General features: G+C 39.7%; 1 protein-coding gene across 1 annotated transcript; it reads left to right on the plus strand.

Moving 5' to 3' along the window:
* LOC139452029 (uncharacterized) lies at positions 1–24,345 on the plus strand. The gene is made up of 6 exons (XM_071233311.1): positions 1–248; positions 5,260–6,051; positions 11,590–11,704; positions 12,711–12,808; positions 14,696–14,810; positions 15,683–24,345. Exons 1-6 carry the CDS (start codon positions 1–3, stop codon positions 19,250–19,252), a joined length of 4,938 nt encoding a protein of 1,645 aa, XP_071089412.1. The 3' UTR covers positions 19,253–24,345.
* The last annotated feature ends 2,356 nt before the right edge of the window (positions 24,346–26,701 follow it).

The raw sequence follows: 26,701 nt of genomic DNA on the forward strand, positions 1-26,701 counted from the left end.
ATGGCTGCCATGGAGGATGGCAAACCGTCTGAACAAACCCAGTTTCCGCGAGTTGGCAGACCAAGAAAACCTCTCCACGAAAAAAGAAGGAGACAACAAGAAGCAACAAAATGGCGGGATGCACGGAGAGTTTACCTCGGCAATTCTTACGACCGTTGGAAGAAATTGAAGAGCCGAATCGGCTTGAAAGATTGCAGCCTCGCGTGGCATTTAATGGAGGCTCACGATTCGCATTGTGTCGAATGTGGGTAAGTGATGAAATGGCTCCGACACGAGTCTAAACATAGCATATATTTCTTCCTCCTATAAGTAGACAATTTTTGCCGCGCATCATTAGTTAATTTAGTTGTCGTGGGTTTGTTTTGAAAATAGCATATAAAACAGTCACATTTGGCACGCAATCTCGGGGGTCAAGATGGCAGCTCGGGTCACAGGGCTTGCTCGGTTTTGAAAATGTTGTTTTGCGAGCGACATGTGTGTTCATTGTGTACGAAATCCTGTCCATGGATTTTACTTATATTGAGATAGTCGTTCACTGCTTGTTTTCACCCAGGGCGTTTGTTGATGGCGAGTTTGATGCAGTCGGGTCGAACAAAAGCATGCCACCTGCCACACAGCATTGTACGATAAGACTCAGTCACGTGGGGTGTCGGGGATTATGAGATGTCTGGAGTCTATTTGGGTTATAAATGTCATAACGTTATCGCACTGTCTCGCTCATGTGGCGTTAGATGAAACAGTCCTATACATTCTTCATTGGAGACATTTGTGATGATAACAGAAGTCGAATGACAATATTTTCTTTCGTTTATTTCGTGAATATTTAATTCGAAGGAGGAATAATTGATGTCAACTAATTTGTCCATTTAGATTTAAATCTTTCTTTAATAATCATGCTTTAATTTTGTTTGGCTATTGCACAGATTGGCTTTTTAAAGGTTGCTATTTGAAACGGTTAAGGATTTAAAACATGTTTTGTAAAAGGAGACAATGTAGATAAATTGACAATTTGATTTTTGTTGTTGCCATGACATTTGAAATCTCCATCGCTGTCATGAACGAAACTAACTCAATGTAACAGCTCCAATTTCGAATTGACAATCCTAAAATGTGCTGTCATGTAAAACTATTTTACATCAACATAATCAAACTTGATCCCCATGAGAAAAACAAAGGGCATTGACATGCTGTGGTATAACTTGTTAAACAGTGTCAATTGCGTGGAATGATGCTCATGATATCGATCACTGGATTATCTGGTCCTCACTGGATTATCTGGTCCAGACTCGATTATTTACAGACCGCCGTCATATAGCTGCAATATTGTTGAGTGCGGCCTTAAACAAACCAACAAACAGTGTTCAGCCTTTATTTTCAAGCAAATTTCAGTAAATTAAATTGTTTGATAGGCATTACTTGGAAGTTGACGGATGACAAGGTGGACACACAGTTATGGATAACAACTTCTTTAATACTGTGAAAAGCAACGTTTCGGCATAGATCCTTAAACCGTTAAGCAAGACTGAATGAGGGACGTAGTACAGAATATATATAGTAGGTGGAGGATTAACAGTAGAAGATTAACAGTAACCACAATTGCATACATGAGTGGGATAACATTGGTAGGTGTTGGCAACAACACGATGGACAGAGAACACATAGGTAGAAGCCAATAGGGACATGAAGCCAATAAACAGGATAGGTGATTATTTCAGTATTCTTCTTTCAAACATCTAAGCAGAGAGACTGCTGAACAGTCAAAGGTTACCAGGCTATGGTTAATTGGCTATCCCAGCAACTTCAATTAATGACATTCAGTCATCACTTTGTCTGTTCTCTTGCATGTTATGATCTAGATCAATCTAACAGTTAATTATTAGCCCGATTTAATTGGGAACATGTCTCAGTGTCACACACAGCACAAATTACAGTGTCTAGACCAGTAGGCTAAAAATGGACTTGTGAGTGAAGGATGGTCTATCTATAGTCACACTGTTGTCTACAGTGCAGCAAGTATCAAGACACTGTATGATTGTCATGAACACAGATTGTTTTAGAGGTTGAGTTAACAATGTTAAATTATTTAAGACATGACCTGACTTGGTAAGGGTGACAGAGTGGGGTTTTACACATTGTGGCAGCTCAATTTTTCGGTCTGTGAATTCCGGAAATGATATTATTAATGCAAAATGAAATTTATTATGTTACATTGTTGTGTAAAAAAAGAGGTTATTATACAAAAGAACTCACAACGTCTTGGTGTTACAATCAGTATCAAGACATTTCTGTCCTTTATAGAAATATTGTCCACAAGACTTGGTTTTATGCCACATCATCAATATTGAATTATTGTTATACTCCAAGGCTTGGACTATGCCAGCTAGTGGTTTTCTGTTGAAGTGAACTCAAACAGTGAATAATGACGGCCATCTGATCCAATGATGTGTTTATTACAAGCATGGCCAAGTTGCTACATTATGTGGGGAGGTTGGGTCACCTTGTGGTTAAAGCGTTCGCTCGTCACGGCAAAGACCCGGGTTCGATTCCCGACATGGGTACAATGTGTGACACCCATTTCTGGTGTCCCCTGCCGTGATATTGCTGGAATATTGCTAAAAGCTGCGTAAAACCATATTCACTCACTCATTGTTACCTGACCAATGAACACATAGGTGACAAAAGATAGTTACTTCCCTTGATCCACCCACAATAATTAATCGCCGATGACAGTATGAGAAAAATATTGAAAAATAAGAGACACCTCGTGTCTTCAGTTAAAATAATGCAAGCAATTACTTGAGAATCTACGAAACAGTGAATGCATAAGTAGTCATAAATTTATATACCAGACAGTAGTGCAGGTGGCAGGCCTCAAAGTTTAAATTTTTACCAAGTAGCCATTTTTTTCCAGGTAGCCAGTGGTAAAATCAAGGAGTCAAGCCAATATTGTAGGTAGCCAAAAACATTTGAAATTATCTTTTATCAAATAAGTATCATAATATGTACAAGTCATAGCACGAGTCTTGAAGCCGTCATATAGCTGGAATATTGCTGAGTGCGGTGTTAAACAACAAATCAATCAACTAGTCTTGTAATTGTATAATAGTGGAAACTGTACTTGATTTTTGTTATTTGTGACTCAAACAATGATGCAATTTATGCTACTAGATTATTTAGGTATATCCTTGCTTATCCAATGAGCATTGTCAACTGAAATAAAACACTAATTACATTAATATTTATGTATTTCTGTTCATTGTTGACTTTAGGAGGACTTATACGCAAGTACAATTATTAGCAGACATGTTTTACCACATCAGCTGTTATTTTTTTGTGTGTGTCTTCAAATGTGAAGCAAAAGAATTCAGTCACCACAAGATATTCTTAAGGTACCGGTAGTCATTAGAGAGTTGACAAATTAAAATTTAGGTTGAATTGGCGACTGTTTTAGTTGCAACTTTGAGCCCTGCGGTGGAGGAAAATTTCATGCAGCCCGACTGATAAGTTACCAGCCACTAAGCGGCTTGCAGACAGTTATTTCGGACACTGTAATTGATGTAATAAACAATTTTTGTTGTTAAAGTGATAGGAATCACATGCCATATTAATGTTTTGGAAGAAAGAATAAACTTCTTGATGCATTTATCTGAGGACTATAACTTACAATATTCATATATTTCCTCTTAGCTGTACAAGGACCTGTTGATTGTGGGTTTGAATCCTAGATTAGCATCAACCGTTGTGGGTTCTGGGTTAGAATTTGTCCCCAGCAACTTATGCTAGAGGCAACTTAATGGATCGGGTGGTCAGGCTTGGTGACTTGGTTGATGACATGTTCGTGTACCTTAACAGATCGTTGCTGATCAGAGCTCTAGATCATCTGCGTATCTGCGCAAAATATGCATCAGAAATGCAGAAATATGCTGTAAAATTAAGTCCAAGCGTATCAAATGCGTAACGAACATTACAGATATGCTACAAAAGTAAAACTTGTGCGTATCATCAAACAATTGTGAAGTAACCCTGCGTATTCGATTAGCAAATCAGCAACTTATTTTGAAATATTAAATGGGCATTCAGTCAACCATATTTTTGAGTCCTATAAAGCTATCGAACCCACACAACACCAGTTTGCAGGGACTAGATGAATAGTGTTTTTACATATTTAACTTTAATACCCACATGTGTAAAATCTAGTGGGTAACAGAAATTTGAATCCCCAGATAGAATTACTGATACCCAATGATTTTAAAATGCACGGGTAAAATACCCACAACACCAAAAGCTTATCTGGAGCTCTGCTGATATCACTGGATTGTGACGTCGAATATTTACAGACTGCTGTCATAAAGCTGGAATATTACACAGACACTAGATTAGCCTGTTAAGACGTCTCTGTTAAGACAGATGTGCACTATGGATTTTCGTTTGTCCACACTAAATTGACATATCCTAATATAACTGTCAGGGCAGAATGAGTTCCCTGAACCACATGCTTACCATGGAAGTAGTTGGAGTGCTCATTCTGAGCATCGCTTTTTGCTCAAATGAGGCTTAAATATTTGTTTAACAAGCATGTTGAGTGCTAGGATCTGTGGGATATTTTCAACCCAAGTCATATGGAAAAAGAAGCCATTGTAGTGTTTTGAGGACTCGTTCTATTTGAAGTGTTCCTGTTCTTTGGTATTGCTGAATGGCTTCCTTTGGGTGCGCTTGCAATTGTGGCAGGGCTGATTGTGTGTCGTACATCGATGTCATGTGTTGTACCTCATGCTATCAACCGACTGCCTCCGTGGTCTCGTGGTAGAGCGTCTGCCTGGAGGGCGGAAAGTCACGGGTTCAATCCCCAGCCGTGTCATACCATAAGACGTTAAAAGATGGTATTTGTTGTTACCCTGTCTGGCACTTTTCATTAAGGGGATAAAAAAAGGACCGTTCGGCTCGGAGTCAGTATGCTGTGTCTGAGTGGGGTATTCATGTTAAACTGCGGCGTGGTATCTCAGGGGCTAGCACGATAAAATTGCATCAGTCCGGACTAGTACAAGCATCACACACACACACACACACACACGTGCATGCACGTCGCTATATAAGTGCAATAATTTTGGACTCGGCGTTAAACCCCATTTCCCCTCACCTAATGCTATCAACCTCTGGTTTATATGATCTAGACTTGATTTTAGGATGCGCCATATGATTGTGGTTCTGCTGAATGTGGTCACCTTATATATTAAATGTATATGAATTATGATTTTTTAGGAGAGGCACCAGTCTTGGCGACGATGATGATGGCACACCACACAATTTCTTTCCTCAAATTATCAAGTCCATTCGACGGATATGTATGCAGTACCTCAGCTTTCAGCACACCGTTGAAGTGGTTGGACTGGTCTGTTTGGAGATTGACAAGGGAACGAAAGAAAACTTCAGCATCAAAGAAGTTGTCAATCGTCCAATAGGTCTCCGAGTGGAAGCACTGGCTTCGCAACAAAAATCATCCGAAAATGACTATAGCATTGAACTTGCCAATGATGAAGATGACACTGATGAGGATGATGATGAGGATGAAAATTGTGATGAAGACGATGATGACATGTCTGATGTGTCCAATGTGGTAAGTGACGTTGAAAGCGAACACAAGCCGTTTGATCATTTCAGTGTGGGTGATTATTCAAAGGGAGACGATTCTGCTCCTTTAGAACTGAGCAAAAAAGATGAGGTAAATGACTCCGATTCTATCTGTGATAAAAGCTCTAGTCGTGATGTGCCATCAAAGGATGGGATCCCTGAATCAAGGAGAGGTAACTCTAGTCTAAACTTTCTGCCACTGACTTCTATGCAAGACCGACCTTGGACACCAAGCCCTAGCATGCTGTCGGCAAGTGCTAAAATGGACATATCAAGATTTGTGAATGAAAATGACAGCGAGAGAAGCAATAATAGTGTAAGTGACAGTCCTCTCACCATAGCAGAAGTAAAGGCAGAGGACAGAGCAGAAGATGAAGACTTCGTAGCGGAAACTGTTGAGGACACAGATGATAAAGCAGAGAGGTAGGTGGTCCAGTTTCAGTGACATGCAGCACTTGACTTAGCACCCACTTTTTGAGACGACCAAATTTGATGTGTTCATGATTAGTTATGTGTTTATTTGTATCAACAAGAAATGGGGGGCAAGGGTGGCCCAGTTGTCTAAGGCGCCGCGATTTGCTGTGCAGAGTTGCGTCCCTTGGGCACGCCAGAAACCTATGATCGTGGGTTCAAATCCTGTTTGCCCCGATTATGTTTCTAGGTTTGTCAGTACCATACCAGTACTCGTGGGTTTCACCGAAGTGGTAAACCTCTGAGACCTGCATCACTTCGGGCTTTCCTCCCACATAATGCTGACATGCCATGATATAACTGGAATAATGTTAAAAGCGGCGCTAAATCCAACTCACTCACTCACTCAACAAGAAATGTCAAATACCGAGCTCAATTATTAGCTCACCTGACTGAAAGTTTAGCAAGTTTATGTCATGGCCTGTTTGCATCGTCAGCGTCTTTAAATAGTTTCTCCTCGATAACCTTTGTGAGTGAAACTTTACTGTCGCATTGGTTATTTAAGCCATGTAGGACCCTAGACCTTGGAAGATGAAACTTGACATGCTTGATCCCACCAATGATGACATAATAATTTTTTTAAAAGAAAAACCCATGCTTGCCATAAGAGGCAACTAGTGGGATCGGGTGGCCAGGCTCGCATGTCATTGTATCCAAATTGCGCAAATTGATTCATGATGTCAATCACTGGATTGTCTGGTCCAGACTTGATTTTTTACAGACTGTCGTCATATAGCTGGAATGTTGCCGAGTGCTGGGTTAAGCAAACAACTAACAATGCTATTTGGATAAGGACACAGTGGCATAGACTCTGTGGTCACAAGATATGAAATAATTATCCTATATTACAAAATACTTGTAAAACAACCCTGGTCATTGGTTGCTTAGTTATCTAATTGCCACAATCCACTCGTCAGAGATCCGTGAAGATCCGGGGTAGAATTGGTCTTCAGCAAACCCATGCTTGCCGTAAAAGATGACTATGCCTTTCGTAAGAGGTGACTAACGGGATCGGTGGTCAAGCTCGCTGACTTGTTTGATGTATGTCATTGTATCCCAATTGCGTAGATCGAGGATCATGATGTCAATCACTGGATTGTCTGGTCCAGACTTGATTATTTACAGACCGCCATCATATAGCTGGAATATTGCTGAGTGCGGTGTTAAATAACAAACAAACAAACAAACAAACAAAAACATTATTCAGAGTTGTAAGTTATACAACCCACCTAACTTGGTTCTAACTGAAAATGTCTTTCACCAGCTTAACACATTTATGGCATGTTATAGATATATTCATTCCCCAAATTAGAATGTACCATATTCAAAGAAGTTATTAGTGCCCTGCTCTAATAAGCACCCACAGCAATATTTGGATATATGATATATGAGCATGATAAGCGCCCCTCTGACTGATCAGTGTACCGATACACAAAGCTTACTTACCATATTTATTTGTGTACAATAAACACTCTGTATAATATGCACCCCTAATTTGGGGAATATAAATCTTGGAAAAATATATCTCTCGTGTATAATAATTAATACTTACAGACTTTTCTTTAGAATCGTTTCAGGCTGTCAGTATGAGACTCATGATCCGTCATTGAAAATAGAATATCAACAAATCCCTATTGAATTACACTATAAAGTTAACCCAGTTCTTACACTTTGTAAGTGTTCATTGTATATCTGGTCTTACGTTTGTGATCCATTTTAATAATTTCAAATAAAATTTCATTCAATAATGTTTACCATTGTTTACCATGTTTACATTAATTTTTTTCAAAATCGTGTGTCCCTCAGATACTTACTACTTCCGTTTACCCCGTTCCACAGGGCCAGCTTTACCACATACAGCGCAAACTCTTATTATTCACAGCAACAACGATAATATTTTCTTCTGTTTCATTTTTAACAAGTCTTCACATCTAGATAAACATATGTCACGGTTAACTTTCCATGAGAAAATATCTCAAAATGTGCATAGTTTTCCTTTGTTTACATTGCATGTCATTGAAAACATACGGAGAGGTGGTGATACGGTCACTTTGATGTATAAAATTTGTACCGGTATGTCAACCAAGTGAAAGTAGTTAGCCACGACTTTCAAAATGATCATTCAGACTTTGAGGGTTTGGCAGATCCGCTCGACTGATCTGCATCGGTCGACTGGCTGTCGTCACGCTTTTGCTTCTTGACTGAGGTTACGTATCGTAGCATTGTGAGGATAATGAGGTACATCGATGTACAGTTGTAAATACATTTTACTCAAATTAACAAGATGTTCTCAGTAATAAATCCTTGATTAATCAGTGTTTATTGCCTATTACAGTGATTGACCGATTGGACTATCATTCTAGGTACGATGTATTTACAGCAATCAAAACAAACAAAGCTTGTCAGTGTAGATAATCTTCATTGTGTTACAACTGCAGACAGAAACTGCTCAGTCCTAACTGTTGATCATGTCCGGTCAAAATTTAAGAATGTCCGGACAATACTTTTTAAAATGTCCGGACAGAAAAATTTAAATGTCCGGTAAGCAATATTTTAGACCGGACATTTGAGATTCCCAATCGGACATGTCCGGCGCATATGACGGTTTCCGGACCCCTGGTATAAATGAATATTATCCTCCATTTCTCAGTTGCCAAACAGTATGTAAAGCGCCAGTGTGTTCTGATGTCAGCTCTTTTAAAAACAAGAAAAGTTCTGTCATGTGATATGCAAATTAGCCTGTGGCAGTCAAGTTATGTTACTTCTAGAAACAATGATTAGTTAAAAACTGGATGTAATTAATAGGATCTTTGTATATATTTTCTTCAGAATTATGGTATTATTTTCATTGAAATGTGGATATCTCAATTATTGAACTGGTGACGTGTCATGACCAGTAGCATATTAGACACAATAACAACAAACACGTTTCATTACTGGTAATAATCGTAAAGACACTGGTTAGAATGTTAAACTCTCCTGATGTAAACCGCCTGGAGAACTTAGTCAATTATGTTAAAAATGCTAGCTGTCTTCGTTCTTCTTACCTGTAAATATCATTTCATGCAGCACTTGATGTGAAACTAAATTGTATATATCTGTACGTGGGCCTGAGGCCTTATTACCGAATAAACTGATTGATTGAACACGTTTTGTGAAAAAAATATTTCAAGTTAATTTTACAAATTAGTAGCTGAAACAAAGAAGCGGTAATAAACATTAAATATATCATCATTATCATCTAAAGATATAAGTGAATATTTGACACACAAAGCGTTAATATGTTTATATTTTTTTTCCAACTTTACCTGCTGATTACCGGTACTTCTTGTTTGGAACAATGACATCAGCGATTTTTTTTACTCATTGTTAATGTAGAGCTGCGTTATCACAAATACGTAGATATGTAAATTAATATGTGCATGTAGTATTATTTGTAAGAGACATCTAAAGGGGTAAAATACTGACACAGACAAACAATGAAATTAAAGATCTTTCAATTCTGTATTTTTTACCAAAATTATATTCTAGTAAGCAATATTACATCATACACGGTGTGTCTTCTCATTATCACTTAATAGTCTGGATGAAACATAAAGCCTTCACACCCTACTGACCCATTTTCATATCTGGTAACTGGGTCAAGCTGCCCGAAACACCGATAAATCACAGGTAGATAAGATGTACAAATGGTGTCATACAAAATAGTTTCACTCTAGCTGCCAGTCATCTTGGGCTGGGACGAGGTCCAAATTTACTACCCGGGTACCCACCCACTGTTACCCGACCCTACCCGGGTACCCACTGTTGGTCTCAAGAGATAGATACAAATGTCCAATTGGGAATAGCCCTGGCAAGATGTATTTAGATACTCAAATAAAATGATCTGGTCATGCATACACTGAAGTGTACTACATGAAGTGTACTACATGAAGTTTTATCTCTATTTAAACCTATAAAGTCAAAAGGAATGTGTGCATGGTCAGAAAGAAATGCAAACACTTATAGTGCAACCGTGGAAGTTCAAGATAATTTTTGCTATTAAACATATGTATCATGTGACTAACCACGGGTCCGAGTAGTACTGTGGGTACCCGTGTCCTACTCAGTCCTTCCGACCCGAGTACCCGAGTAACCCGAGTAACTTTCCGAACGTCTATGGGACTGACTTGTGATGAAATTTTTCATTCAGTGAAACCTAGTTAATCCTGATGGTACTGTACCCTGTAAAATTGTCAATTTTCCAGTAAAACTAACTAATGTTGTTACATAGTGATTTCCAAATTGAAATGTAAAAGTTAATCCGGAAATTAGTATAATTGTTAAATCAGAAAATGACAGCACAAGGTCAGTGAGTTAACAATAAATTATATTGAAACAAACAGTTTCAGGTTTACAATCAAACAATTGAATACAATGGGTCAAATGATTGGCAGCAGCAGTAGTAAGTAGCAGGCCCTAGAATAAATGACACTGCACTCATGGATATTCAGAATTGTCACTGTTGTCTTTGAAACAGGCCATCCTTATTCTTGAATCCAGAGTAGAGCTGGCAAATGGATACGACACAAGTCAGGCATTACAGCAATAGAAACTAACAGGTTTAGTCCACTAGTCCTTAAGCTGATAACATGTAGCAAAATCCTTAAAAATGGCAAATATCTACTAGTCCTTAGGGTACCTTAACTATTGGGCAGTTTGGCTAGGACTACAGGACTAGTACCAATTTCTAACGCTGCCTTCTAGAAACTGTCCCATGTTGAAACTTCTCGAATGATCAAGCCTGCCATGTTCATGTTCACAAGGGTGATAACTCTGTTAAGCTCACTACTGTTGAAAATACTTGACAGTTTACTACCACTTCAATCATTCTGCTGCCACCTGACAATTACTCCAAACATATTTACAACAGTTTCTTCTGCCACATGATTGGGTTCGAATCGTGGTTCGCCCTGATTATGTTTCTAGGTTAGTCAGCACCATACCCATGCTCGTGGGTTTCACTGAAGTGTTAAGACTAATAAAAGCGGCGCTAAACCCAACTCACTCACTCACTCACTCACTCACTCACTCACTCACTGCCACATGACTATGTTACTGAATGATGGACTCTGTAATTGTAGATTTACGTTGTATATCAGTTTTTTTCGGGAAAATGGATTTTTCAGACTAATGGTCTTTGTATTAATTTGTCATTTCTATGATTTTGAAATTTTTAATTGACAAAAAATGTGCATTGAGAAAAATCTGGTCCCAATTTTATGTATTATTTGATAAACATAAGACTTTGCTTCAGCACTATGTCCCAGAAGTTGTTAAGACGATTTCAGGCAGCAAATATATTTTTCTACCTAATCACCATTGATCAGTGTACTCAATATGAACATAGGAATAGGTATGGTGCCATTGCTTCCAGGGACAAATTTAATATACTTGCAATCTTTCATTACTGTCAGAAATGATTATCATGTTACAATGTCAAATTTGCAGGGTCACCCAGACTCTTTCCTCCATTGCTGCGGCCAAGACCCTCCCCTCCCGGACAGACCACCAGACCAGTCCCATCGACCTTGTGGTCAAGCAGGAGCCAGCAGACCATCCACAGGTGCAACACTTCATCAGTGCTTCTATAGAGTCTCAAATAAAGCCTTATAAGTCATTTGGCTGTACTGGGCATGTGTTGGGCTCTGCTGTTTTTATTGAGGAACAGTGGAAAATTGAATCTTGCTGTCTGATTGACAAGACACTGTCTTGTAAAATCCTCACAAATCTGTGACGACGTACATAACAACCTTAGTGCTATGACTGTCGTAAGTCTGTCTTAAGGTATGGGAGTTACGATTACCTTAGAGCTAAGATCGCTTTGTACAATGGCACCCTGTTGGTCTCGTTGTAAGGACATGAAAGTGCATGCAGAGTTGTGTTCCTTACCCAGGATAGGATCTGCTTCTTGTTGGTTTGAACCCAAACTTTCCCCTGCATGATTGTGCTCTGTCTGTGCCTTCTCCTATGTTAAACTGACATCCTGGGATAGAACTAAAGCACTTACACAGCTCAGTGGCGTTAACCCTAACTCACTCACTCTCTCACTTACTCCCCAATCTCATTAAAATCAGATCTTATTTCTTGCTACCGCTAAACAAAGATCTGAGGACATCCCATTACAGGTCAAGTCAGACCAACTTTGCGCGAACTTTGACCGACCAATGGAATGACCAATCAAAAAGCAGCTTTAAGGAACAAATTTCAAATTGGCGACTACGCTTCGGAACATATATTGACAAATTCTCGATAACAAATTTGAAACCTGAACAATAAAACATTCTGGAATTGTCTAGATTGTAAGGATTCAGTTGTTAAACCCGTAACTATCGGTCGGAATACCCCATGTTAAAGTTTTCGAGATTGCATGATTAGAAATCACATTCTGACTGTCACTTTCTTTATCTGGTAAGCTATGCACTGATTGGTCGGATGAAAGGTCGTTCTGACGTGACCCCTAATGGGATGTCTTCAGATCTTTTTTTAGCGGTAGCGAGAACTAAGGTCTGATTTTAAGAGATTGCTCACTCCCCCACTTCCCCCACTCATATCAGGGTTTTGTGTTTCAGCCCAACCCCCCTGACCTTGTGCATCCCTGCTTGGACAATCGATCCCCAGCCAACACCCCTGATAACAGTGGCAAGAAGAGGAAGATAGCTGAAGACAGGTAGATTATCTCTGCCGTTAAACAGTTCTGGTGTGCTAGGTGACTTTTAGATAGTTGATGTTCAGCTCACCCAGTGATCTGCGAAGATTATGTCATATCCTGTCTGTCCATCTACATCACAAGGTCACAAGGTCAACGAAGGTGGACAATGCTCAACAAGAACACATTATATTGAAAATATCTCTTGGTTCATTGCTGCCCCCTAGCATGTTATAACAGTTGACTAATAAGGATTGGCGTGTCTTGGCTGAATGTGTGTCCTTTTGTCAAGAAGCTTTGTATATGCCATCAAACCTTTGTCCAGAAATTTGCAGACTGGAATGTCTCAACTGTAATTAATTTGTCAGAAATATTATTTGGTTCTTGTTCTCGTTAACATCAGATCTTATTCTCATTAGCACTAAACAAAGAGGTCATCTCATTACGGGTCATGTCAGAATGACTCTTTGCGAACTTTGACTGACCAATGAAATGACTAACAGGAGTGGACATTAGCCAATCAGAAAGCAGCTTACTCGAGCTTTATAGCATAAGTTTCAAACTGGCAAGTATTATGCTTATACCAGACTATGCTTTGAAAATATTTTGACAAAGTTCTCCAAAATTTGAAAACTAATTCATGTCCAAGATTGTATGGCTGTTCTTCCCAGGGGCTTTCCGTTTGAAATGTTTATCCTATTGAAGTGAGAAACAGATGATGATTTTGAAGGAAGTAAGTGCCGTTCGGAATTCCCCATGTTAACATGTTAAGATTGATCATGTAACTCTTTACTAGTTTACAACGGTAAATTCATGTTTTTTATTAAAAGGTGATGATAATAAATAAAATAACTGATTACGCGGCTTTTGGCGAAAAAAAAAATGGAAATCTTATTATTATTTTTTAATACATTTTCTTAAAAATTAGATTTGGCGGGTCCGTAATCGGAAAAATATAAAACGCCTGGCCTTCGCGCTAGCGAGAACAAAGATCTGATTTTAATGAGATTGGTTCTCACTCACACTCCAAATCCCTGGTCATATCTAATTTGCCTGCTTGATGAATCTATCTACAAATGCTATTTCCCTTGACATTTGTGTTATATGTTGATAACCATACCGCAATATGTCACTAGTTTACAGCTGTTTGGTGAGATTGTGAATCCATCAGCAAGTCCTGTGTACTTACTCATACGATGTGACAAGGTTGATGATTGGTTAACTTGTATCTTGAAATTCAGTGTTATTTAAATAATTTTTGGGAGACAAGAATTATTATTGAATTTTGATTGCTCTTTCCAGCATCTTGGACCATGCTGATTAGTAGGACTTGGGGATTCCTTGAACTGTCAGCTCAGTATATATCTTTACTGTCATAGAACATGACTGTGCTTTATACTTAATACAGAAACCTTCAGGAGTTTCTAGGGGCGGTCGGGTAGCCTAGTGGTTAAAGAGTTGAGTCCCCTGGGCACGCCAGAAACCTATGATTGATGGTTCGAATCCCAGTTCGCCCTGATTATGTTTCTAGGTTTGTCAGCACCATACCCGTACTCGTGGGTTTTATCGAAGTGGTAAACATCTGAGACCTGCATCACTTCAGGCTTTCCTCCCACATTAAGCTGACACGCCGCGATATAACTGGAATACTGATAAAAGCGGCGTTAAACCCAACTCACTCACTAAGGGTTAAAGCATTTGCTTGTCACGCCGAAGACCTGGGTTTGATTCCCTAGGTACAATGTGTAAATACCATTTCCAGTGTCCCCCACCTTGATATTGCTGGAATATTGCCAACAGTGGCATAAAACCATACTCACTCACTCACTCTGGGGTTTCTATTTTATTGAGGACCAGTTGAGCACAATGTCACTCTCAGCTGTGATTACCATGTTATGTCTTTTGCAGATTTTCCCAGATTCTCTCTTCCACTGCTGCGGCCAAAATCCTGCCCTCTCAGACAGACCACCAGACCAGTCCCATCGACCTTGTGGTCAAACAGGAGCCAGCAGATCATCCACAGGTACAACTCTTTAAATCCATCCTCACTGGGTGCAGCTGTCTTTCCAGTTGTCATATATATAAGTGGACAGGCTGGACAATACAGACACTCTTGACTAGGGCTCTGATGGTTTGCTCAAAGACAGTTTCCGACATCGAGGACCTGTGCACCCGATAAGGGGAGATAACTCTTGTCCAGTAGAGACACTTAGTCTTGTTGACACATGTTATGTCACAAATTATGATGACTTTGTTCATTCAGTGTAAATTCAAACTTGCTTACTTACAAACTTCAGCAACCGATGCTTGCCATCAGAGCTGACTGACGGTATCATGGAGGGGGAATGAGACTTACTGACTTGGTTAATGCATGTCATTTTATCCCAATTGTGTAGATCAATGATCATGAGGTCAATCACAGGATTGTCTGGTCCAAACTTGATTATTTACAGAACCCCGTCATATTGCTGGAATATTGCTGAGTGCGGCGTTAAACAACAAACAAACCAATTTACTAGCCTTACGAAACATGTGGCACAGTCTTCCAAGGCGCCAAGATTCGCTGTGCAGAGTTGTGTTTCTTTGGCGTGTCAGAAACATGATGGTGGTTTTGATTTCTGGTTCGCCCCAAATATGTTTCTAAGTTTGTCAATACCATACCCATACTGGTTTCATCAAAGTTGTAAACGTCTGAGACTTGCATTGCTGTCCTCTCACATTAAGATGAGTTGTGTTAATCCATGCTGTGATATACTGGAATACTGTTCAAAGATGCATTAAACCAAACTCACTCTACGCATGCTGTCCTGATAGAGCTTGAATATTGCTGATTCAGGCAACACACCAAAAAAATAAAACACTGCTCCTCCAACTCATCCAAACTTTATGTTTCAGCCCAACCCTTCTGACCATGTGCATCCTCGTCTGGACAGTCGGTCCCCGGCAAACACTCCTGATAACAGTCTGAGTGGCAAGAAGAGGAAGTTTGCCTCGTTGGAACCAGTGCTAAACAGCCACAAGAAGGAGGTGTTTCACAAGGAGGAGTATGAGGTCTTGGAGATGACTCCCTTCACAGACTATGCTGAGTTCTTGCGCCATTGTCCCACGGTGCTACAGCGGACGTTCTATCGCTGGAAGAGACGGATCAAGGATGAGTACATCTTCCTGGAACAGCATCCAGACATGACATATCAAGAATATATCCAATATATCCCCCATGCCAAAGAAAATGTATTTAGTTTCTGGAAATCATTGATGCAGAAGGGCTACCTCTTTGGAACCGGTTCCGCCAATCACATGACATCGATATCCTTAAAGACTGACTTGGACAGTAGAAAGTCCAGCCCTGTGCCAAACCAACAACAGTGGGATGAAGAAAACAATGGACATAAAGTACTCAAATTTATGCAGAAAAATCTTGCTGCAGAATATTCAGAAGTTGCTAAACATTTTCCCAATTTCCCCAAGCATGTGTTTAAGATCTGGAAGCAACAGAATCTCCAAGCATGGAAGTTCCTAGAACAGAATTTTTCCATTGACTATGCACTGTTTGCAAGATGTTTTCCTACAGTGGCTGAAGAAGTGTTCAATATTTGGAGGGAGAATGTACTGAGGGAAAACAGGAACAAAATCTTGAACCTGCAGCGAGAGGCTGTGTCTACCGCTGAGCACATTCAGGAGGCCCAGAAGGTTTTGTGGACATCAATGATGTCACAGAGACTAGCCCAGGAGCAGAGTAGGTTCTCAACCAGTCCTGGTTCATGGCCAGGAATTGGTGGGAGCTGGTTGGGAGACTATCCTGGTTTCTGGGGAACTGCCCTGAATCTCTCCGGCCTAGCGCGTATGGATTCTAGTCAGCTTTCTCAGCTACCAATGTCCGATACCCGTCATACTGAAAGCTCTAAAAATGGTAGCACAAGTGATAATTCTTCTGAAAAGAATCTAACATCTCTTCCGAACAAAATAAGTCATTCTGATTTCGATGAAACTGATTCTGGATTTCTTTCAAAGAACCATCAGTGGAAGAAAAGAGCAGGATCTCTGAGTGCCCATGGACAAGAATCTCCACGATCTCTGCAGTCTGAGTCAGCAGATCATGCTGCCACTGAGAGGTTAGTTATAGACAGTGACAGAGATGACTACGATGATGAACCTCGAGACGAAAACCTGAACATTGATAGAGAAGAGAAGAGCTCTCGAAAAATTAATGAGCATGAATTTCTCTATCTGCAGCTGCATCCAAGCATTGACTTTGCAGGGTTTACATATCAATTCCCCAACACATCTGTGAGGACATTTTATAGGTGGAGGAGAGAGATACAGGACCAGATCAATGTCCTCCGTGGCGATCCCAACATATCTTTTGAGGACTTTCACAAAACATACCCAAAGGTGTCTGAAAAAGTTGTATCCAAATGGAGGGAGGTTGTGCTATCTGAAAAAGAACTTATGAATGGCTGTGAGGATGAATCTGTGAATCTCAGTTCTCAAATTGAGAAATTATCCAAGGATGACAATCACATTGTTCAAACACTCCTTAATCAAACAAAGAAAGTGAAGCTGTTGTCCAGTGATGAACAGTGTGCCACCCAAAGCAATAATAGTCCAACTAGCTGTGATAATTTTACTAGTACCTTCAGCAACTCCAGAGTCAGTGGAAAAGCACTGATGAAAGCTAGTCGTCAAGAATACTGCTTCCTTCAAAAGAACCCGGATATTGATCTTCAAGGCTTCTTGCGATTGTTCCCAGACATGCCTACAGGAACATTCTATCGCTGGAGGAGAGAAATCAAATCCATCATCGAATTCATCTCCGCACATCCTGATGCATCGTACCAAGACATTGTGTCAGAGCTCCCCGAAGTGTCCCAAGAAATGTTCAATGAGTGGAAGGACAAATTGAAGACTCCTCAAGAAGGTTCTGGCAATCAGGAACAGAACCCTATCCGAAGTCTTCAGGCGCTGGTGAATGATGGTGAGACATATGCCACCAAACAGGGTTATCATAGAGAACCAGGGTTCTTGTACCTTCTGGAGAACCCACTGATCAGTATAGTGGAGTTCAGTAAGCTCTATCCAGCTGTTCCAGCAGGGATGTTCAGCCAGTGGAAGAAGCTTGTGAGAGACTGGTTCAGTTTGCTGAAGGTTAGTACTGACATTGATTACAAGACCTTTTCTTTCTACTGTAGAGAGGTGCCTGAAACCGTCTTCACGAAATGGAAGACTCTTATTCAGAAGAAAGAAGAGCCCACAGATGAACAGTGTAAAGCAGATTGGAACAATGGGAACTCGCCCGAGGACTGGGTCCTCACAAAGACCAGGAAGGTCAATCAGACTGAATATCTGTTCTTTCTGATGAATCCGTACATGGATTACAATGAGTTTGCTATAACGTTCCCTCTCATCTCTCTTCGGACTTTCTATCGATGGAGGAGAGAAATTCGCGAGAGCCTGGAGTACCTAGAGCAGCACCCTGATGTCAGTTACAAAGCATTCTGTCAGGTGTTCACTGTAGTCCCCGAGGAAGTGTTCAACAGGTGGAAAGAGCTCTCTGCCGAACAAAACAGGAAGGTTGAAATGAGTTCAGAATCTCTCAAGAGGCAACTGCAATATCATGATCCCGAGAATACTTCTAATCAGATAGAGGTTGCTGCTTCTTCTCCCGATTCAGACAATGAAGCAAATGATGGACAGTCTTTGCAGATGTTTAGTGATCCAGTTCTTCCACCAAATAAAGCATTAGACATTCCTGATCATGCCATGTTTTCAACAGACAGTCCTGATCCTCCAGGGATTGTGAGTTCCTTGAGCTCCTCCGAATCTCTCAGTGCAGCTGTGGAGAGCATCTGCCGATCAGCAGGTCTTCCTCCTTTAGATCAAGCTGTGGATGAAATCAGTGAGCAGCGAGCCTCTTCCCCTGTAGCAGCTCATGCAGGATCTTCAGGTCTGGGAGGAGTAGCTTTCCCGGGAATGTCTTCAGCTCAGTCTAGTGCTTCACCTACAGCTCCTGACTCTGCCCAAAGTCAATATCTGGCAATAAAACAAGAGGAGTCTTTCAACGAAACCAACAGCCACCCAAAGCTGGACTCTTTCCCCGCCACAGCACCTCAACCCTCAAGCTCCAACTTAGGGGGGATAACATTTCCAGGAATGTCTTCCGTGCCAACCAGCATTCCTCCATCCTATCTCGACTCCGGGGCTCTGTCATCCCAGATGGTAAAAGAAGAGTCTTTCTTTTCACCCCGGGCGAGGAAGCAAAGTCGAGAGGAGTACCTCTTCCTCCAACAGAACCCCAACATGGACTTTCTGGAGTTCTGTAGTCATTACCCCACCATCTCCTTGAGGACCTTCTACAGATGGAAGAGAGAGTTCCGCCAGTCGAATGAGTACATGATGGGGTTGCATGGTAGTCTACAGAATGTCAGTAATAGTCCAGGGGCTGTGTGGGGAGGTGGGGTAGCCTAATGGTTAGAGTGTCCTTCCAAAGATCTAGGTTTGAATCCTATGTGAGTAATCTGTGAATATTGCTATAGCTGTGTAAGACAACTGCTTGACCACACTCACTCACTCACTCAAGGTCACCATGGAGATGGTGAGGAACATGTTTCGAAATAGAATTACTGTGAAACCTTGTTTAATCTGGGCAGTTCATTCCATCAATATTCATCCAGTAACTGGTTTCCATGGGAAGCAAACATGAGCAAAATGATATGAAAACTGTGCTTGGATAACGGTTGTGCGATTTTATCTTCATGGGGGCTTGAGATTTTTGTTCATCAAAAACTATCTATGTGATCTATCATACAACATGCATTTTGTTTACATGTTTGGTCTATCTCACAGCATGCATTTTGGTCACATGTTTACAATCACAGTACATGGATAATTTCTTCTTTTGTGGGGTTTAAACATGCGAGCAATATTACACCACCCCCTCAAGATAAAATGAGCTGACCCTTATCAAGCTTGGGTGGTTTATGAACATTCTGAACAACCACTGATACCTTTGACATTTTATAGTTCCATGTTAGAATTATATTGAATCATTGAATCATTGTGACGTCTACATGTTTTTTTATCTTCCAAAGCTTGTCGGGTTGTATTGAGACGTTGGCATTACACATACATATAGGCATGCAATATTAAGGAACTAGTCTCACAAGTAACGTTGGTCTATGCACTTGTCTGTCGAAAGGATATCCAACATGCCTTCCATGACTTGCAAATTTGACATGAAATGATTTTACTATGCTGTGCATCAATGTAATATTTATACATATTTGACATGTTTGATAAGACCGTGAAGAGAGTACAGGGTTAGACAGGGCTTCAAGTCGGTTAGTTTTTGCATCAATGCATCAATGTAATATTTATGCATATTTGACATGTTTGATAAGACCGTGAAGAGAGTACAGGGTTAGACAGGGCTTCAAGTCGGTTAGTTATTGCGACTGGTGCAAATCTTGAAGTTGTTTGCTGCCAAAATTATATGTTAACGTGGTTATTTCGAAATGAGTTGTGGACTAGCTTGATTAAGCTCATGGTTTTACCCCTGTAGTGTTGGAAAGAAGTTGAAGTTGAAGTTTGACAGCATACTTGAGACACAATATGCACTGTATTCTTTTTCGGTGTCAAGCGTCTATGGTTGAGTGTCAATTGAGCGAGATGCAAGGGGCTTGCTTGTAGTGCAGGTTATGTGCTACAGATGCCAGGCTGTTGTCAATATTTCTGTTTTGACCCGTGAAAGCATACAGCTGATATGCGATGTAGGAATGTTGCATGTCTATTTTTACAAAGCTAATGAAAATGGACAGTTTATAACTCATGGAAGTTAAACAAGTCCTACTCCTGTAAGGACTTTGTGTGAACCCTACCATTGCCTAACATTAAGGCAGCGTGGAGAGAACACAGCAACAGGGCTATGGCATAATTTGCATACGATGTCAAGCGAAACAGTGTAATGTAAGCTCGGTGCTCATTCGTCGGAGTACTTTCTGGTTTCCCACACGTTGGAACCAGGCTTTTGTTTGATTCGTTGGAAACGAAAATCGACTACATCGCATATCGGCTGCATTCATGAGAGATGGAAAGACATAGTGTATAGAAACATGAAGTATTGACAATGGATGCCTGTCATTTTGAGATTCCTCGTCAGGTGTGTATCATGGTACATTAGGGTAGGGCAACTATAGCATGGCGATGCAATACTATTATCTCTCATAGTTCTTTCACAGGCTCTCAAGTGTAATCTCATTCCAATTACTCGTGTGCCATATTGTATGCAGTCACAAGGGTTCCGATTGCTATAGGAGGTAGTGGCCATATTGCATTCAGTAATCTCTCTTTCATCCACGTCTTTTGCAATATGTGTTTGTGTCTGGTTTGCCATATATTTAATACATGACATGTTTCCGAATTTGTAATGTTGTTTGTCAAGTCAAGAAGTGCTAGTTATACAGAATATTTGTGGACCAAAGGTCATTCCAACTGTTTTTGAATTTAATCTGTGCAAAGTTTAATGACAATCCTTAGAAAATATAGATAGACTGTGAAACTGTTTTTCTGCTGGTACTTGGACTCCATAGTTCATAGCTTTGTGTTGAGTCATGTTTGATTGATACAAGGAAAATATAATCATCTGATCAAACAGTCCTTTCCTTAACATGTTTAATAATTAGAACAAATGATGACATCTCTGAAAGCTCTGGACATGTCTTGCGTTCCATCTGGGAACTGGGCGGTTTAGGTAGCCTAGTGGTTAAAGCGTTCGCTCATCTCGTCGAAGACCCGGGTTCGATTCCCGATTTGGGTACAATGTGTGAAGCCCATTTCTGGTCTCCCCTGCCGTGATATTACTGGAATATTGCTTATAGTGGTAAAACCATACTCAGTCACTCACTAATCTGAGAATAATTGTTAGCATTGGGCAAAAGTTAATTTATTACCGTCTTATTCTTTATGCTTTATGTATACCACTTAATACAAAGTACAGGACCACCTGATTCTTTCATGTTACCCTAGTTATTCTGTTATGCTATGACATTGACAATAGCAATATGAAAGAATCGGATGGTCCTTAACTTCTTATTTGTAGTATATATTTAACTTGTATTTTGAATGTAGATCTAAGCCAGTTTAAATGGTCATTGATTTCAAGCAAGAGAAGTTGAGACATCACTGAGACATCAGTTATTTTGACAACCTTGTGCAAAGAATTCTTCATAGAATGATATAAAATTTAGTTGAGGATGTGATAAACATAGGTCTCAGTATTTAAGGGAATCGATAATATGTATGAATTGGGGATTGCTGGTGATATATACCACACATCATTTGCTGAGGACCACACCTACTTCGGTCCTTAGCAAATGTGTAGGGGCACAGGTGACCCAGTCTTCTAAGAAACCGCGATTTTCTGTGCAGAGTTGCGTCCCTTGGGCACGCCAGAAACCTGTGATTGTGGGTTTGAATCCCGGTTCGCCCAGATTATGTTTCTAGGTTTGTCAGCACCATACCCGTGCTCGTGGGTTTCACCGAAGTGGTAAACGTCTGAGACCTGCATCATTTTGGGCTTTCCTCCCACATTAAGCTGACACGCCATGATATAACTGGAATACTGTTAAAAGCGGCGTTAAACCCAACTCACTCACTCATGCATACATTATGGGGAAAGGTGGGTTGAGGCAAAAGGCAAAACATTATCATTACATCCAAACCTTTGGTTTATGAAAGATATGTTTTTCCACCGTAGTCAAAATGACCAGGTCAATAGGCTTATTTTATTTCATATCCATCAGCGTCAAGATTTTTTTTGTCTGGACCCTAAAACAAGAGTTCTCTTTCCTTACATAAACTATGTCACCATGGTTTCTGATATGTTTCTGTCCAGTGAGTCAAAAGGAAAGTTTATGATACCAGGACAAGACCAAATATTTTTGACTGTTATGAAAACATGATTGTTCTTATTTAGGGTGTCGCCTATTTGAGGTTGTTTTTTTTCAAATATTGTCCAAATTCACAAAATAATACTGTGCCCTGTTTTCCTAATGTTATTATTGTAATTATACCAGTCAGCTTTTGATAGGGAAAATCTCATGTCATTCTATTTGATATGCACTTGACATGAGGATCTGTTTTGTGTATCATGGAAAAAAAAGAGTATCCCAATCAAAAGTGGAGTAGTATACTAATTACTGTATTCGACGTAATAAGCGCCCCGCTCTAATAAGCGCCCATGGCGATATTTGCTAAAAAATGGCTAGTGAACAATCCCATGTAGCACCCCTTCCGATTGATCAATGTACACAATACTTATTTATTCGCATATAATACACACTTGTGCGTTATATGCACCCTTAATTATGGGCAATTAAATTCTGGAAAAATACATCTGTCGTACATAAACCTTTCAGGCTGTCAGCATAAACCACGAAATTTTTCTTTCAACGCACCTTTTTTTTCACCCAAATAATATACTAATTTTGCGAGCGCCCTGGGCGCTTGTTACGTCGGAAATGGTATTCAGAATATCTTAGCTGTATTTCAAGTTTCTGACAGTTTGAACATTTTACTGATGTGTCAGTTATCTTTTCACAGCACTCTTTCACATATTCTGGTAGTATTTATCACCGTCTACAAGACGTTTCCTACAGGCCATGTGTTTACAGTGTATTTTAGACACTCCAATTGCTAATCAAAATATACATTACGAATCAGCATTTATCAAGATCTTCCATTCGTGATAATGTCCCTGTAGTTGCTGCAGTAGTGAGCTGTTGATGTTGCTGATCACATGTTGAGCATCCTTATCTTGGGATAACCTTGATATTTATATCCACACCATTCCGGGTGTCTCATTTTGCAGGGGAGTAGAATGATGTTCCTGGCTATTTGGAATCCGCTATAAGTAGTTTATAGTTACAAGTCAAAGTCTCCTCTCCCTATGGAAACTGCTTTGTGTGAGGCATGTTTTTTCAGGTACATCTTCACGATCTGATGTGAGGGATATTGCTTTAAGACATTTGAAAAATATTTATGATTTCTATTAAAGGGACATCTTCACGATCTGACGTTAGGGATTTTGCTTTAAGACATTTGAAAAATATTTATGATTTCTATTAAAGGGACATCTTCACGATCTGACGTTAGGGATTTTGCTTAAAGACATTTGAAAAATATTTATGATTTCTATGAAAGGGGCATCTTCACGATCTGATGCCCATTTGGGTTTGTGTCCAGATGTAACAATTAGTGACGTGTGTCAAACTGAGACAGTTTATGTGTGCGATTAGGGTAATCGCCATCTCCCAGATTGCGATACATCACAACATGAGTTTACAGGTGAATTGTGAGTAACTTCAATCAAAGCTTGGACAGCCATTGGACCCAAGTCTCGTTTTTTGACACCGACACAACCTTTTCTTTGGGGGAGGGGGATTACAGGGTGTTGGATGGGTGTGATGATGAAAATCAAACGCAGAGACTTTTTCTTGTAGGAATAACTTCTCAGAACATGCCTGTGTCCTGGCAATCTCATTAAAATCAGATCTTTGTACTCGCTACCGCTAAACAAAGATCTGAGGACATCCCATTAGGGATCACGTCAGAACGACCTTTCATCCGACCAATCAGAGTGCCGCTTACGAGATCATGAAAGTGACAGTTGGTTTTCTAATCATGCAACCATGAAATATTTAACATGGGGTATTCCGAACAACAGTTTCAGGTTTTATGATTATATCCATACAATCTAGGCCATCTATAAGCCATTCCAGAGTGTTCTTGTTATCAGTTTTAATTTTTTTAATCGAGAATATGTCAAAATATGTCTCGAAATGTAGTCGCTCGAGAAAGCTGCCTTCTGATTGGCCAATGTCGATTTCTTGTCAGTCATTTCATTGGTTGGTCAAAATTTGCAAAAGGTCGTTCTGACGTGACCCGTAATGGGTTGTCCTCAGATCTTTGTTTAGCGGTAGAGAGAACTAAGATCTGATTTTAATTAGATTGGTGTCCTGGTTTCAGAGCAGCCTAGACAAATGTGTACCTTGGTTATCCAAGAAAGGAAACATTTGTCATTGATGGATCCAGAGGGAGGTTGTAGGGGGTATGCACCCATTTCTTGTCAGATACCTAATATGTTAGCTGCGTCCTCGGGTGTTATTTGCATCCCTGTTTTATTAAGACCCTGGCTCCTTGTCACACGTAGGTCATAGGGATGTATTATCTTGTTACAGTTACTCTGATACAGTGCTGAATAAGCATTCATTCATGCATTTTTATTTTAAATTTGGTGCCTAAGATTGAAAAAGTTATCTTGTATGTTGAACCATGTGTTCAATTTCAGTATTTCAAGGTCTTGACACTACCAGCAGTTTTGTAGCACATTCTTTGTTGATTTTATTTTTGAGAAAAGGGTGTTCCATTTATATACATTGCATTGTCCCCAAAATGTTGTTCTATGTTGATTTATCACTTGGCCAAAGTTCACAATGTCTGCAGTCTTTGTAATTTGATGAACCATATCTTAGTCATCAGCTGAACATTTTGAATTCTGTTCTGGGTATATTTGGTGGTGAATGATAGTGAATTTTTTAAGTCACTAAAAGAGTTTAAGTCGGTCAGCTAATGAAATATTGGTCAAAACTTATGAAACGTGTTTAGAAATAAATGTGTATTTGCGTTTTATAACCATTCTGATAATGTCAGTATTATAATTTGTCATTTTCTTCATTTGACAAAGGCTCTCACTGACTTACTGGCAAACTACTGTTTCTTAAAGAGATACAAGTATTAATAACTAACCCAACACCTCACCTACATACTATATTTTTGGATGGGCTGAAATAGAAATCACATTGTTTGGGGCGTGGTTCTAACATCCTACTGTCTGTTCTTGTAATTTGTGTCCCTGAGTGAGTGGATATCAAGTTTCACAAATTTTTTACTCTGTGCAACTTTGATTGTCACTGACAACATACCACAAATTGTCAAAAAATCAACCTTTTTCTAAAAAAATAAAATTACATAATGGTCCAAGCAATTGTCATTTAGAATCCGAATATTTCAAATAATTTAGGAATGGTTCTTCTGAGTGTCAGGCAAACTTTTTGCCTGTAGATTATATCTCGGCACAAAATATTTGTATAGATTTTATTTTTGAATAGCAGATATGTGATATTTGGTAAAGCAATAATCTGTTGCAACATTTTCATGTGATTCTAGTCTTGTTGATGCAGTTTAATTCAAAAGTAAAAGATTTTATTTTAGTATTTTCCTTGAATTAGCAGGGCATGCATCATTGTTCACATGGGTCTGTTTTCATTGCATGTTCAAAAACATACACATATTTCTTTTGCTGCTGAGGTCCAAGTATTAAAAGTCACCACATTATAATGGGCATCAACCATGACATAAATTTAGGTTCCTGCATTCAGATTTAAATCTGTTGGCCAAGGAAGTAATTATAAATTTTCATCCCCGTCCATCTGACTACTAAAAACCCCATTCCGCCTCATTATCTTTTTGCCTCCAACCATCTACAGACGAAGAGAGCTGTGTGTTTTCTTGTTGATTTGCTTGATGAAATACACAATGATTGGATTCCTGCCAAACGTGGCCTCACATTTTGACACATCTTCCGGAGGCAAGGGAGTTAATTGACTATAAAAGTCCAGTTTCCACCATTGCCTAACTAGGCTGGAATTATGGAGTAATATTTTGGCTGGACTAACGAGTGTGTGCATAGTCCAATCAACACTTCATAACAAAATCAACATCTGGTTCATAAACTGCTGTGCAGATTTTGGTCAAATGCAGGATTTGCAAAGCATGTGTACAATAAATTTAGCGTTAAAATATATATTCCAAATCTTCTAATGTTTTTGATCAAGGTGCTCACCTGGTTTGATGCACTTC

The sequence above is a fragment of the Haliotis cracherodii genome, unplaced genomic scaffold, assembly GCF_022045235.1.
Source record: "Haliotis cracherodii isolate W230 unplaced genomic scaffold, xgHalCrac1.p SCAF_9, whole genome shotgun sequence".
Taxonomy (NCBI): Eukaryota; Metazoa; Mollusca; class Gastropoda; order Lepetellida; family Haliotidae; genus Haliotis; species Haliotis cracherodii.